This window comes from Pseudorasbora parva, chromosome 8 (genome assembly GCF_024679245.1).
Source record: "Pseudorasbora parva isolate DD20220531a chromosome 8, ASM2467924v1, whole genome shotgun sequence".
In the NCBI taxonomy this organism is placed as follows: Eukaryota; Metazoa; Chordata; class Actinopteri; order Cypriniformes; family Gobionidae; genus Pseudorasbora; species Pseudorasbora parva.
The window spans coordinates 46,528,945-46,545,440 of NC_090179.1; the positions used below are offsets into that span (position 1 = coordinate 46,528,945).

At 38.6% G+C, this 16,496-nt stretch overlaps 1 protein-coding gene and 1 pseudogene across 1 annotated transcript in view; both read left to right on the top strand.

The window, feature by feature from the left end:
• The window catches only part of LOC137084571 (NACHT, LRR and PYD domains-containing protein 3-like), a 320,075-nt gene that overhangs the window by 1,180 nt on the left and 302,399 nt on the right, over nucleotides 1-16,496 (top strand). Inside the window, exons 3-4 of the mRNA XM_067450861.1 lie at nucleotides 100-195; nucleotides 402-2,168. Of these exons, the coding sequence (XP_067306962.1) occupies nucleotides 100-195; nucleotides 402-2,168 (1,863 nt within the window). The remainder of the gene's footprint in view (nucleotides 1-99; nucleotides 196-401; nucleotides 2,169-16,496) is intronic.
• LOC137085236 (ribonuclease inhibitor pseudogene) overlaps nucleotides 3,550-16,496 on the top strand; it is an 88,676-nt pseudogene continuing 75,729 nt past the window's right edge.

The following is a 16,496-nucleotide window of genomic DNA, read 5'->3' on the forward strand; positions in this document are numbered from 1 at the left end:
TCACACACTGTAAAAGCTGTTGGTCTGTTACTCAGTTAATGACACGATTACATCAATATCAGTGTGTCTGATTCTTTGCCCTCTTCATTCTGATTTAAGGTCAAATCTTCAATCCAGACCAGTTAAAAACAGAACTGTGTTCACGCCTGAGATTCAACCTCAAGACTTTAATGAAAGCATTTGTCCTGGTTTCAGGTAAAATGTGGGACTTTTGTTGTGGTTTAATTTTAGGAGCTGCAATGACATCACACATCACTCAAACACATGATTAATGATTGAAACATTTCAGAAACCGTATGATGTTCTGTGTCCCATAATACAGTGAACAAATCATCCATTTTGTGATCTATGGCTCTTTACTTCTCTAACTTGTGTAATAATGTCGTATTTTAATCTTACAGCCATGACTCTAAACCTGCTGAAGTCCTCGACACATTGAGATCAAATCTGAGGAAGAAGTTTGAGTGTTTGTGTGAGGGAATATCAAAGCAGGGAAACCCAACACTCCTGAATGAGATCTACACAGAGCTCTACATCACAGAGAGTGAAAGTGGAGAGATCAATAATGAGCATGAGGTGAGACAGATTGAGACACAGTCCAGGAGAGCAGAAACAGAGGACACAGCGATCAAATGCAGTGACATCTTTAGACCTTTACCTGGACAAGACAAACCCATCAGAACTGTGCTGACAAAGGGAGTCGCTGGCATTGGAAAAACAGTCTCTGTGCAGAAGTTCATCCTGGACTGGGCTGAAGGGAAAGAGAATCAGGACGTCCAGCTCATATTTCCACTTCCTTTCAGAGAGCTCAACTTGATGAAGGACAAAACACTCAGTCTTTCAGATCTTCTTCGTGGCTTTTTCCCTGAAACCAAAGAAATGGAAATATCCAGTGATCAGTATGAAGTGTTGTTCATCTTTGATGGTCTGGATGAGTGTCGTCTGTCTCTGGATTTTCAGAGCGATGTAAGGTTGTGTGATGTGACTGAATCGGCCTCAGTGGACAAGCTGCTGACGAAGCTCATTGCGGGGAATCTGCTTCCCTCGGCTCTCATCTGGATCACCTCCAGACCCGCAGCAGCTGATCTCGTCCCCTCTGAGTGTGTCCATCGAGTGACAGAGGTACGAGGCTTCAGTGACCCACAGAAGGAGGAATACTTCAGTAAGAGAATCAGTGATCAGAGTCTGGCTGACAGGATCATCTCACACCTGAAGTCATCAAGGAGCCTCTTTATTATGTGTCACATCCCAGTTTTCTGCTGGATCTCAGCCATTGTTCTGGAGAAGATGTTGAGGAAATCATGGAAAGAAAAGATTCCCAAGACGCTCACTCAAATGTACACACACTTCCTGATCCTTCAGACAAAAATCAAGCATGAGAAGGACTATGAGAAGAAAAAAACAAGAAAAAAAATTTTGTTTCCCCATTTTTTCAAGAAAGTGAAAGATGAAGACATGATTGTCAAACTGGGGAAACTGGCGTATCAGCAGCTTGTGAAAGGAAACCTGATCTTCTATGAGGAAGACCTGAGAGAGTGTGGCATTGATGTGACAGAAGCATCAGTGTACTCAGGATTGTGCACTCAGATCTTCAGAGAGGAGTTGGGCTTGTATCAGGGGAAAGTCTTCTGCTTTGTTCATCTGAGCCTTCAGGAACATCTAGCGGCTCTATATGTGCATCTCTCCTTTATAAACAAGAACATCAATGTGTTTGACCAGATCACCAAACCAACTAATGGAGCGACAGCTTCACTATCTGATCTCCATCAGAGAGCTGTGGATGAGGCTTTAGACAGTAAAAATGGCCATCTGGACCTTTTCCTTCGTTTCCTTCTGGGTCTGTCAGTGGAGTCTAATCAGAGTCTCTTACAAGAACTAAAGACACAGACAGGAAACAGCTCTCACAACAATAAGAAAACAGTCAAATATATTAAAGAAAAGATCAGTGAGAATCCCTCTCCAGATAAATACATCAATCTGTTTCACTGTCTGAATGAACTGGGTGATCTTTCACTGGTGAACGAAGCTCGACCTCATATGAGCCGTGGATTACGTGCTGTGAAACTCTCCTCATCTCAGTGGTCAGCTTTAGTTTTTGTGTTGTTGTCCTCAGAGGAGACGATGCAGAAGTTTGACCTGAGAGACTTAATTGGAGGCAGAAATGATCAGTAAGTAACACTGAGTTCAATCATTACAGTCTAAAACATTATGACCAAAGAGAAACACAGAGATCAGAGGTGTTTAAATCACGGGGCACAGATTGATTTCTGGGATATTGTTCATAATTTGCGGGTGTTTCTCAAACGGAGGCTGTGTCCTAGTAAGGCTGCAGATTTCGACGGCCACGTCATCAAGCGCCTCTGAAGGCCGTCTCAGTTTAAAGGATCCTTCGTTTCGCATCTTTAATTCAGCTCAATCACCCACAATCCTTTGCACACATTCACATTCATGAAAAAGACCTGCTGGAGAATGAGTCGGCCCTGAGCTTATCTGAGTTCATTATGAAATGTAAGACACAAATAATGTTTCCAGAGATGAAGGCACGTTAATTGTTAACACTCCAGAAATTTACTTCATCATATGATAATATCCACAATTTAGGATACAGCATTAAAAAAATGGTTATATCATGTAATCATTCACAAACTGAACTTGACTTGACCATCTCTGAGGAAAGCTAGGTGAGATTTTAGGTGAGACCGCAAGAGAGAAGACATCGATGACATGCTTTTCATTTATTTGGTCAAAAAGGAGAATGTTTATTGCTATCTCTACAGGAACGTATGTGCCTTTAGCACACAAAGATTGAACTGAAGAATTAACTTGCATTTATCAAACTGCCAACTTCAGTGTAGCTTTAAGCCTTGTTTAAACTCCACACGAGACCCCATTTCGCTTGGCGGTGTGCACGGCAAATTTTGTAACTGCGTGCGGCTCCGCAACCGAAGAAGCTCGAGATCCAGGCGAATCTGGCCGAGCATGACGTCTCATCACGCCGGAACCCAGTCTGCGTGTTTAGTATACACACATCCGGCAAAAACACTGAAGTAAAGCAGCACCACCATTACTGCGTGCCTTGCTGCTGAGTTTTGGCCACTGCCTGACATCATATACCCAATGTTCCCTTTCACCAGACATTTCATTTCATGAGCAGGATCCGCTTTCATTGAAATGTCACTAGAGGGCGCCGGCAAGTGTCACACTGTCACACTTCACAGACACACAGTAATGGCGGCAGGCAAGATGGCGGCGCCCATAGCGTTCACGGCGGATGTGTGTATAAACACCTTCCCAAACGGATGAGGCGCAGGCACAGTCAGCGAGAGAGACGAGGAAAACAAACAAGAATGCAAACGGAAATTATCACGGCCGGAAAAATGATCGAGCTCATTTATTTTTATTGTGCGATTTATTGACTATTGCGACAGGCCTAATGTTATCAGCTCATTTCACACCGTAGAGTTTGTGGCCTGACCATTATTCACCTCTGATATTAATTATTATTTTTATTATCATCATTAATAATTCACTTATTTTTTATCTTTATGTTCAAACGGTGACAGAGTAAACACAGCAGATGAAGTTCTTCAGAAGCTGCTGCCTGTGGTTACAGCAACTAGATCAGCTGAGTAAGTAACACTGAGAGCAATCGTGTGTGTGTGTGTGTGTGTGTGTGTGTGTGTGGTTACAGCAACTAGATCAGCTGTGTAAGTAACACTGAGAACAATCATCTGTGTGTGTGTGTGTGTGTGTGTGTGTGTGTGTGTGTGTGGTTACAGCAACTAGATCAGCTGAGTAAGTAACACTGCAAACAATCATCTGTGTGTGTGTGTGTGTGTGTGTGTGTGTGTGTGTCTGTCTGTCTGTGTGGTTACAGCAACTAGATCAGCTGATTAAGTAACACTGAGAACAATCATCTGTGTGTGTGTGTGTGTATAACTCTGTGCTGTAATATGGTGTGTGTGCGTGTGTGTGTGTGTGTGTATGCGAGTGTGTGTGTGTAGCTCTAATGTGCTGTAATATAATGTGTGTGTAGCTCTACTTTGCTGTAATATAGTGTGTGTGTTTATGCGTGTGTGTGTGTGTATGCGTGTGTAGCTCTAATGTGCTGTAATATAGTGTGTGTGTGTGTAGCTCTACTGTGCTCTAATATAGTGTGTGTGTGTAGCTCTACTGTGCTGTAATATAGTGTGTGTTTGTAGCTCTACTGTGCTCTAATAGTGTGTGTGTGGCTCTACTGTGCTGTAATATAGTTTGTGTATGTGTGTAGCTCTACTGTGCTGTAATATGGTGTGTGTGTGTGTGTGTGTGTGTGTGTGTGTGTGTGTGTAGCTCTACTGTGCTGTAATATAGTGTGTGTGTGTGTGTATGTGAGTGTGTGTGTAGCTCTAATGTGCTGTAATGTGGTGTTTGTGTGTGTGTGTGTAGCTCTACTGTGCTCTAATATAGTTTGTGTGTGTGTGTGTAGCTGTACTGTGCTGTAATAGTGTGTGTGTGTGTGTGTGTGTGTAGCTCTACTGTGCTGCAATATAGTGTGTGTATGCGAGTGTTTGTGTAAATCTAATGTGCTGTAGTGTGTGTGTGTGTGTGTAGCTTTACTGTGCTGTAATATTGTGTGTGTGTAGCTCTACTGTGCTCTAATATAGTGTGTGTGTGTGTGTGTGTGTAGCTCTACTGTGCTCTAATCTGGTGTGTGTGTGTGTGTGTGTAGCTCTACTGTGCTCTAATATAGTGTGTGTGTGTTTGTTTGTGTGTGTATGCGAGTGTGTGTGTAAATCTAATGTGCTGTAATATGGTGTGTGTGTGTGTGTGTGTGTGTAGCTCTACTGTGCTGTAGTATGTGTGTGTGTGTGTGTACTTGTCTACCTATCTTACAGGGGACCTTGGCGTCGTTACACACTCACCAACAGGGGACCTCTGAGCCAAGAGGGGACATTTTTCAAGTCCCCTGTTGGTCATGCATTAAATCATGTGAAAATGAAGTAAAACACTAAAGAAATGCTCTGGTGATTTTTTTAAATGTTTGACCAAGTAGGGACCTACATGTGTGTGTGTTTAAATCATGTTAAAATCAAGAAAAAACACTCTGGTGAATTTTTAAAAATTTTGACCAAGAGGGGACTTAAGAGTGTGTGAATGTTTAAGGCCATACTCAGCAGCTCCCCTGTAGGCTGGAGCAGGAACTGTAATAGCCCTTAAACACACGTCGTACACACACACACACACACACATACACACACACTCCTCTATTGTTTGAATGGCCTGCTGTCCTCTGAGACTCTAGAGCAGAGGTCACTAATAGGCGGACCGCGGCCCGGATCCGGACCCAGCCGCCGTTCTGTCCGGACCCGGAACAATAACCCATAAATTACTGAAAATTATTTACTTTTGACGGAGCGTTTCTATTTTAAACCGCGCAGCTTTTCTAGCATCTATGTTACTGGTTTAGCGCGGCCCAGGAAACTCACAGACCAATAGCATGCGTTGTAAATCATGTCACGTGATGCTGCTCGAGTCAGACAGCGAGAGACACACACACACACACACACAGGTAGACGCGAGACGAAAGAGAGACAACGTTTAACATGGTGTGCTCTAAAAAAAAGAAAAGTGGACAGCGAAAACAGAGCTTTTAATCAAGAATGGACAGATTCTTACATGTTCATTCTTCCCACGGGCAGTTCCAAACCGGTGTGGAATATGTTCAGAGACTGTCGCGATTATTAAAAGCGGCGATGTGAAGCGCCACTATGAGACAAAGCACAAAATCTTTGACCAAACAAACCCACTTAAATTCGCATTTATGGCACAGAAAAATAAACTATCTAAAAGCCCAATATGATCGATCCAGCAGAATTCACTGCCCAACAACGTGCTAACAAATGTTCCCTTAAAGTTGCTTGGATTTTGGCCAAACATAAAAAAAAACATTTACTGATGGAGGGGTTGTCAAGGAGTGCATGAGTGCGGTAGCTGAAACCCTATTTGAGGGAAAACAAAAAGAAGACAAAAAATAAAATAAAAAAATTAAGCAAACATGAAAAGAGAAGGAGAAAGGGAAAAGGAGGTGTTAAAGCTGTTCAATTGTTAATGTGTTGAAATTGTTTTATTTAAACTTAAGATGTGAAAGGGAGTTAACTAAAAAGTAAAAGGGAAACTCAAGCTATACTTTTTTATTTCTTTTTTTCTAAAATTAAGCACTTTATTTTGAGATGCACTCTGGTGTGTTTTATTTATTTATAATTTATTATTAAATGCAGCCTTTATTTAAATTGATCATTTATTATTAGACTACTTATTATTTCCCTACAGCTCAATAAATAAACAGACAATAAATATTGTTGAAATATTATTACATTTGTGCTTTCATTTTATTTGACAGTCGTCTCTTGACTAGGCTACTTACATACTTACAACACAAAGTTAGTCATTGTGAAGTTGCGGACCTTTGGTTGCTGATTTCTTTTCTAACTGGACCTCTTAAAATTTTAATTGAATACCCCTGCTCTAGAGCTGCTCTTTAACAGGCTGCTTACTAAAGGAACAAACATTATATAGATTATATCTCTTTACTAAATACCCTGACAGATAGACTTAACATAGACATTATTTAAGGCATTTTATTTTAGCCAAGTATTTGTAAAAATAATGTGACTTTTGGCCCATGTAAAAGGCCCATCTTACCACCTTATACATTTGAGTTTATTAAACTAACCAAAGTTTGATTTATTTATGATTTACAAAATGACTCAGGTCCCCTGTTAGATAGTATATCACGACGCCTGTGTGTTTGCTGTGACATTTCTTATCATCACAAACACACTGTAAAGATTTAGAGTTTTTACAGCAATACCTGAGTTTTAAGAGTTAAATCAAGCAGAAATAGCTCTCTAATGTATTAATTGCAGGTCATTATTGAATAGTGATTACGTTACACACACACTGACTCGGGTCCCCTGTTAGATAGTAAATCACGACGCCTGTGTGTTTCTCTCCTCAACCCCCACAACCCCCCACTCACAATTTACATTTCAATAAGGGAAGACTTGAAAAACCAGTTTGTGAACCACAGGCCAATAGAGCTCAAACTACCAATGTGGCAAAACCCTTCTCAAATAAACTAGAGAAGATGCTGGGATTTGCCCTGCCAAATTAAACTAGTAAGAACTCTAGCTGCTGCATTTTGGACCAGCTGGAGTTTGTTTATTAAGTGAGCAGGGCAACCACCCAGTAGAGCATTACAATAATCTAGCCTTGAGCTCATGAACGCATGTACTAACTGTTCAGCATTTTGCATTGAAAGCATATGCCGGAGTTTAGATATATTTTTAAGATGATAGAATGCGGTTTTACAGATGTTAGAAACGTGGCTTTCAAATGAAAGATTGGTATCAAAGAGCACACCCAGGTTTCTCACTGACGATGAGGGCTTGACAGAGCAGTCATCAAGTGTTAGACAGTATTCTCGGTTACTACTTGTGGAACTTTTCTGTCCAATAATTAAAAATTCAGTTTTATCTGAATTAAGTTGCAGGAAATTACTATTCATCCAATTTTTTATATCAGCTATGCATTCCGTTAATCTTGTGAATTGGTAGGTTTTGTCAGAACGTGAGGAAATATAGAGCTGAGTATCGTCAGCATAACAAAGAAAACTAACGCCATGCTTCCTAATGATATCTCCTAGTGGTAGCATATACAGGGTGAAGAGCAGCGGTCCTAACACTGAGCCTTGCAGTACCCCATACTGAACTTGTGATCGGTGTGACATCTCTTCATTTACTGCTACAAACTGATAACGGTCAGATAAGTACGATTTAAACCATGCCAATGCAGTTCCACTAATGCCAACATAATTTTCAATTCTATTCAGAAGAATATTGTGATCGATAGTATCGAATGCAGCGCTAAGATCGAGTAACACTAATAGAGAGATACAACCACGATCAGATGATAAGAGTAAATCATTTGTAACTCTAATTAGAGCAGTCTCGGTACTATGATACGGTCTAAATCCTGACTGGAAATCCTCACATATACCATTTCTTTCTAAAAAGGAACATAATTGTGAAGACACAGCCTTTTCTAGTATTTTTGATAGAAACGGTAGATTCGAGATTGGCCTGTAATTGACTAATTCTTTAGAATCAAGTTGCGTTTTTTTAATAAGTGGTTTAATTATAGCCAACTTAAAAGTTTTCGGTACATATCCTAATGTCAAGGATGAATTAATGATATTAAGCAGAGGATCTATGACCTCTGGAAGTATCTCTTTTAATAGCCTAGTCGGTATAGGGTCAAGCATACATGTTGTTGATTTTGATGATTTAACAAGTTTAGCCAATTCTTCTCCTCCTATAGTAGTGAATGAGTGTAATTTTTCCTCAGTGACCCTGCAGTGCTCTGTCTGAAGTGATAATGTAGTAGACGGCTGCATGGTTATAATTTTATTCCTAATATTATCAATCTTACTAATAAAGAAGCTCATAAAGTCATTACTGCTGTGTTGTTTATAACATCAGAAGCTGAAGCTTTATTTTTTGATAATTTAGCCACTGTATCGAATAAATACAATAAAGAGTTGAGAAATAAGCAGATCTAGCAGTTTTTATGGCCTTTCTATATGCCATCATGCTCTCTTTCCACAAATTGCGAAAAACCTCTAGTTTTGTTTTCTTCCAGCTGCGCTCCATTTTTCTGGCTGCTGTTTTAATGGCCCGAGTGTGCTCGTTGTACCATGGCGTTGGATTATTTGCTTTAATCTTCTTTAAGTGCCGGGGAGCAACTTTGTCTAAAGTGCTAGTAAAGAGAGAGTCAATAGTTTCTGTTGCAGCATCAAGTTCCTCTTGGCTATCTGTAATGCTGAGGAGATGGAACTGATGAGGAAGATTATGTACAAAGCAATCTTTAGTCGCAGCGGTTATCGTCCTGCCATATTTGAAGCGAGGGGATGGCTTTGCAGCCTTAGGTAAATTAAGTATACATGATATTAGGTAATGATCTGAGATGTCATCGCTCTGCTGCAGAATTTTAACAGTATCAACATTTATTCCATGTGACATTATTAGATCTAAAGTATGATTAAGGCGATGAGTGGGTCCCGATACGTGTTGTCTAACTCCAATAGAGTTTAGAATGTCTCTAAATGCCAATCCGAATGAGTCTTTTTCATTGTCTACGTGGATATTAAAATCACCAACAATTAGTACTTTATCTACAGCTAATACTAACTCCGATACAAAACCAGCAAATTCTTTGATAAAGTCTGTATTGTGCCCTGGTGGCCTGTATACAGTAGCCAACACACATGTCAAACTGAATTTATCATTTACACTACACAGCGTTACATAAAGCACCAAAACTTCAAAGGAATTATATTAAAAACTATATTAGACTTCTGATTAATACTGAAAATATTATTATAAATTACAGCAACACCTCCCCCTTTACCTTTCAGATGTGGCTCATGTTTGTAACAATAATCTCGGGGGGTGCAATCATTTAAAGTAATGTAATCGTCAGGTTTTAGCCAGGTTTCTGTCAAGCACAGCACATCTAAGTTATGATCTATAATATCATTGACAACAAGCGTTTTTGGAGAAAGGGAACGAATATTCAGCAACCCAAGCTTTATCAATTGTTCATCCGTATTATATCTGTTGTTTATTTGTTGGACATCAGTTAAATTTTTACTGTTGAATGGTTTTGATGTTTTTTTGTATTTACTAATTCGGGGAACAGACACAGTCTCTATATGATAATGTCTAGGTGAAAGAGTCTCTATGTGCTGGGATTTAGCTGACTTTGGTGACGTGAGACAGCTAGCAGACGGTTGGTTTAGCCAGTTTGTCTGCTTCCTGACCTAGGCCCCAGTGAGTCAAGGTTTACCTCTAAGACTATGTGCCAAATTACTAGAGAGAAGAGCAGCACCAGCCCAGGAGACATGAATGCCGTCTATCTTCAACAGGTCGGGTCTGCCCCAAAAACTTTTCCAATTGTCTATGCACCCTATGTTATTTTGCAGACACAACTTAGACAACCAGCCATCCATTGAGTGATGATAATCTGCTAACTATTTCATCACTCCTTTTAGCAGGGAGGGGACCAGAGAAAAATACGACCTTTGACATCGTACTTGCGAGTTTACACACCTCTTAAATTTTAATTTAGGTGATCTCTGACTGGCGAAGTCGAACATCATTAGTGCCAACGTGAATAATAATCTTAGAGAATTTACGATTAGCTTTAGCTAGCACTTTTAAATTTGCTTTGATGTCAGGCGCTCTGGCTCCCGGTAAACATGTGACTATGTTGGCTGGTGTCTCTATTTTCACGTTCTGTGTAATAGAATCGCCAATAACTAGGGCACTTTCAACAGGATCCTCAGTGGGTGCGTCACTGAGTGGGGAGAACCTGTTTGATGTTCTAATCGTAACGGAAGAGTGTTTTTTAGATCCGTGACTATGCTTTCTCATCGTCACCCAGCCCTGCTGTGCGGGCTCAGCCGGAACCAAACAATGAGTGTTCACTAAGCTAGTCGCATCCAAAGCAGTATCTAAAGCTATTACATTCTCACTACTCTCACATAAAGCTTGAATGCCTGTCTCTAAATCTGAAATCTGTGTGTGTGTAGCTCTACTGTTCTGTGATATGGTGTGTGTGTGTGTGTGTGTGTGTGTGTGTACTTGTCTACCTATCTAACAGGGGACCTTGGCGTCTTTACTTGGACCTCTGAGCCAAGAGGGGACATTTTTCAAGTCCCCTGTTGGTCATGCTTTAAATCATGTGAAAATGAAGTAAAACACTTAAGAAATGCTCTGGTGATTTTTTTAAAATGTTTGACCAAGTAGGGACCTACAGGTGTGTGTGTTTAAATCATGTTAAAATCAAGAAACAACACTCTGGTGATTTTTTTTTTTGAAAAATTTTGACCAAGAGGGGACCTAAGTGTGTGTGAGTGTTTAAGGCCATGCTCAGCAGCTCCCCTGTAGGCTGGAGCAGGAACTGTAATAGCCCTTAAACACACGTCATTCACACACACACACACACACACACACACACACACACACACACACACACACACACACACACACACACTCCTCTATTGTTTGAATGGCCTGCTGTCCTCTGACTCTAGAGCTGCTGTTTAACAGGCTGCTTACTAAAGGAACAAACATTATATAGATTATATCTCTTTACTAAATACCCTGACTAGTTTCAAACTTTGCATTACATTAAAATTAAATACTACAGGATCCAAGAAAAAACGATTAAAAAATCTAAACAACCAGGAAGTAACTAGAAATACATCTGCCATCAAAATGTGTGTCTTCAGTTTCTACAAATAAATATTGTAAATACCATCCATCATGGCCGTGGACAGACCGTAAAAGACCATATATATATATATATATAAAAGACCATATATATATATATATATATATATATATATATATATATATATATATATATATATATATATATATATATATATATATATATATATATATAACATTTTAATGACAGTAGCCTATATTCATTGAAAAATAATGCATTATTTTCATCAAAAAAAAGGTATGGTAAATGGGACAAACTTTGCATCTAAAGTTCTTTTAAACAAGTGTTACCATAGACATTATTAAAAACATTTTTATTTTAGCCAAGTATTTGTAAAAATAATGTGTGACTTTTGGCCCATCTTACCACCTTATACATTTATGAGTTTTTGAAACTAACCACTTTAGATTTATTTATGATTTACAAAATGATTCAGGGTCCCCTGTTAGATAGTAAATCACGACGCCTGTGTGTTTGCTGTGACATTTCTTATCATCACAAACACACTGCAAACATTTAGAGTTTTTACAGCAATACCTGAGTTTAAAGGGTTAAATCAGGCAGAAACAGCTCTCTAATGTATTAATTGCAGGTCATTATTGAATAGTGATTATGTTACACACACACTGACTCAGGTCCCCTGTTAGATAGTAAATCATGACGCCTGTGTGTTTGCTGTGACATTTCTTATCATCACAAACACACTGCAAAGATTGAGTTTTTACTGCAATACCTGAGTTTAAAGGGTTAAATCAAGCAGAAATAGCTCTCTAATGTATTAATTGCAGGTCATTATTGAATGGTGATTACGTTACACACACACTGACTCAGGTCCCCTGTTAGATAGTATATCACGACGCCTGTGTGTTTGCTGTGACATTTCTTATCATCATAAACACATTGTAAAGATTGAGTTTTTACAGCAATACCTGAGTTTAAAGGGTTAAATCAGGCAGAAATAGCTCTCTAATGTATTAAATGCAGGTCATTATTGAATAGTGAATATGTTACACACACACTGACTCAGGTCCCCTGTTAGATAGTAAATCACGACGCCTGTGTGTTTCTCTCCTCAACCCCCACAACCCCCCACTCACAATTTACATTTCAATAAGGGAAGACTTGAAAAACCAGTTTGTGAACAACAGGCCAATAGAGCTCAAACTACCAATGTGGCAGAACCCTTCTCAAATAAACTAGAGAAGATGCTGGGATTTGCCCTGCAAAATTAAACTAAATTACAGTTTTTACAATCGCTAGGACACATTTCTCAATACTTTGGTCATTTTCAAAACTTGTTCTCCAAACCAACTTTCTGCTTCACAGCAGTTATTTCACATTCAAAATCCACAAAAACCAACAAAACACTTCATTCATGTCTCAAATCAAGTGCCAATGATCCACAGTTTAGCTTGCACAGACTGGAGTTGTGATCACTGTGTGAAGAGTTTTGAAAAAGTGACCAACATTTCTTTGACTTATTTAGTGCCAGAGACTTTAACTAAGGAGAATATTCTGAGCACAATGTGTGATGTTATTGAGATCTTTTATGAAACTTTTTAGAGGTGACAAAAGTAAGAGTTCCAGAGTATCTAGCTGAAGAGAAAAGTCTGAGCACAGCGTGCGATACTGTTGAGATCCCTTCTGAACTTTAGAGGAGACACATATGAGCAATCCAGTCTCTCTAGCCAAGGAGACAAATCAGAACATAGTATGTGATGTTGTTGAGATCTCTTATGAAACTTTAGAGGAGATAAACATGAGAGAATGTCATTTTTTTGTCTCAGGATAAACATGTGAGAAGAAAGAAAATTAGCCTTATGTCTCAATTTGATGTTCAAATGATCTCATTTCTGTCTAGAAGAAAGATGTGAGTTGAGAAGGAGATCTCAGGTTTGATTTTCCTTTCCTCTGGGCTGGCCTTTGGTTCACAAACTGGGTTTTCAATTCTTTCCTTATTTATTATTATTAAAATGTAAATTGTGTGTGGGGGTCGTGGGATCTACTGTGTTTGTGGGCCCAGTTTACAGCAGTTAGTTCGCCTACAAATGAAAATTAGCCCGTTATTTTCTCACCCTCAAGTCATCCCAAGTGTATGTGACATTTTTTTTCAAATGAATAAATTTATATAAAAAAATTCCTGGCTCTTCCCAGCTTTATAATGCCAGTGACTTGTCGGTCCATACAAGTGCATCTAACCATCATATAACTGATCCACACAGCTCCAGGGGGTTAATAAAGGCCTTCTGAAGCGGTGCATTTGTGTAATAAAAATATCCATATTTAAACATTTAAAGACTAAAATACTAGCTTTTGGTTTTCAGTGCTACACGAATCAACTTGCGCTTAAAGGACAACTCCGGTGAGAAATGACCCTAGGTGTAATGAACAGATGGTTACCGAGTAGATCGTTCTCTGGGATACGGTTTCATGAAAATCGAATGTAAAGAGTTTTATCTCTAAAAACAGATTAGCTTATAATGCTTGTCTATGGGGGATGGAATAAGTGAAATTAAATCGCTAGTTAATACCACTAACAAGGCTCAAAATAGCCTTTATAAAGACAGTCCATTACGCGTTTACAGACAGCAGCCATCTTGGAGTCTCGATGACTCGAGCCACGAACGCTGTGCTAAGTGAGCTGATCGATAGGAATTAAGTTTGTCAAATCTAATTACATGGACTTTTTTTTTTCTCTACTGCGTTCAGTGCTTTCTTCCGGAAACAATGAGATTCCAAGTCACAGTTCATCACTTAGAACAGCGTTCTTCGCTCAAATCTGTTTTTAGAGATAAAACTCTTTACACTTGATTTTCATGAAAACGCATCCCAGAGAACGATCTACTCGGTAACCATCTGTTAATTACCCTGAGGGTCATTTCTCACCGGAGTTGTCCTTTAAAGAGTAACCCTTCTTCACCCATGAATCGTTGACGTATGTGCACTGACAAACACTGAAGAGAGACGATAGAGCTAAACAAAACTTAGCGTCAGGGGTTACTCTTTTCATAATCACACTAAAACACAATTTCTTTCAATAAAAATAGTTAGTTTAGTCTATAAAGTTTAAAATATGGACATTGTTCTTACACAAACGTGCCACTTGGCTTCAGAAGGCTCTTCATTACTCACGTGCTATATGGGTGAACACCTAAAGCACACGCCCCAAAAGCTATATATATATATATATATATATATATATATATAACTTTTTTTTTTTTTTTTTTTTTTTACAGTGAGGACAATACAGTGTTATATTACAACTACTGAAAAGCACTGTTTATTTCATGTGGATCATATCTTTTGTATTTATTTGTGCTTTAACTTGTAATGTGTTTGGGCTAGTGGTTTAGATGTGCTCTTAAAATTGGAATAGAGAATAGTGTGTGTGTTGAGTTTGCTGCTCAACCCCCCACCAGTAATTTACATTTCAATGCATGAAGACTCTCACAGGTGAGACACAGAACCTCACTACTGTTACCTGTGTCCTAGACCAAATTAAATTAAATTACATGATGAAATGAAATTACAATCGCTAGGACACATTTCTCAATATTTAGGAGAACTGAGTGAGGAGTTTGTAAATTTGCTAACCAACTTTCAGCTTCACAGCAGTTAATTTTACATTTACAAATCAACTCATTCTTACAGAGCACTGGCAGCGCAGGTTTACATCAACACTAACATCAGGAACATTATACAATTAAAATGTCTTTACCAAACTAAAATCACTCTCTACTGCTTATAATTCACTGCATGCTTACATTACAGTACAACATTATTCCTAAGTTTCCTCTTTTGAATGGATGGTAATGGTCTAACACTTGTGTTGGTGTTCAGTTTCATTAAAGTTGCTTTGATAGTGTTTGATTTTTTTAGCAGGATAAATTGCATTACAATATTACTGTATACATGTTGCAAATTGCTGTCTCATTCAGTTTTGTATTATGTTATTGTTTTGTCCATAAGTTTAACACTTTTGAAAACAGCATGTAAGGATGTGCAAATTGGCCTGTAGAACAAAGTTTTGATTGTGTTTGTGTCAAAGTGAGCAAAGAATTCAGGTAAATTGAAAGATGTTGCGATTGAATGCATTTTGTGCTAAAGCAATGTTGATCCACAGTTAAGCTGAGATATAAAATTTTCTATTATAAAACATTTCTCAATAATAAAGTCACTTTTTCAAAACTCTTCACAGAGCAATCACAACTTCAGTCTGTGCAAGCTAAACTGTGGATCATTGGCACTTGATTTGAGACATGAATTAAGTGTTTTGTTGGTTTTTGTGGATTTTGAATGTGAAATAACTGCTGTGAAGCAGAAAGTTGGTTTGGAGAACAAGTTTTGAAAATGACCAAAGTATTGAGAAATGTGTCCTAGCGATTGTAAAAACTGTAATTTAGTTTAATTTGGCAGGGCAAATCCCAGCATCTTCTCTAGTTTTTTTGAGAAGGGTTCTGCCACATTGGTAATTTGAGCTCTATTGGCCTGTGGTTCACAAACTGGTTTTTCAAGTCTTCCCTTATTGAAATGTAAATTGTGAGTGGGGGGTTGTGGGGGTTGAGGAGAGAAACACACAGGTCCCCTGTTAGATAGTAAATCACGACGCCTGTGTGTTTGCTGTGACATTTCTTATCATCATAAACACACTGTAAAGATTTAGAGTTTTTACAGCAATACCTGAGTTTAAAGGGTTAAATCAAGCAGAAATAGCTCTCTAATGTATTAATTGCCGGCCATTATTGAATAGTGATTACGTTACACACACACTGACTCAGGTCCCCTGTTAGATAGTAAATCATGATGCCTGAGTCAGTGTGTGTGTAACGTAATCACTATTCAATAATGACCTGCATTTAATACATTAGAGAGCTATTTCTGCTTGATTTAACCCTTTAAACTTAGGTATTGCTGTAAAAACTCTAAATCTTTACAGTGTGTTTGTGATGATAAGAAATGTCACAGCAAACACACAGGCATTGTGATTTACTATCTAACAGGGGACCTTATTACCCTAAAGAACAATTTCTGCTTGTCCAGTCCTTGATTTATTTTATTTTTTTAATTGGTGCAAGAAATCAAATCTCACTCTTAAAATCTCAAGAACAAAGGATTTCGGGGGGGATTTTAGAAAGCATTATATTTTAATAGGCAGCTAA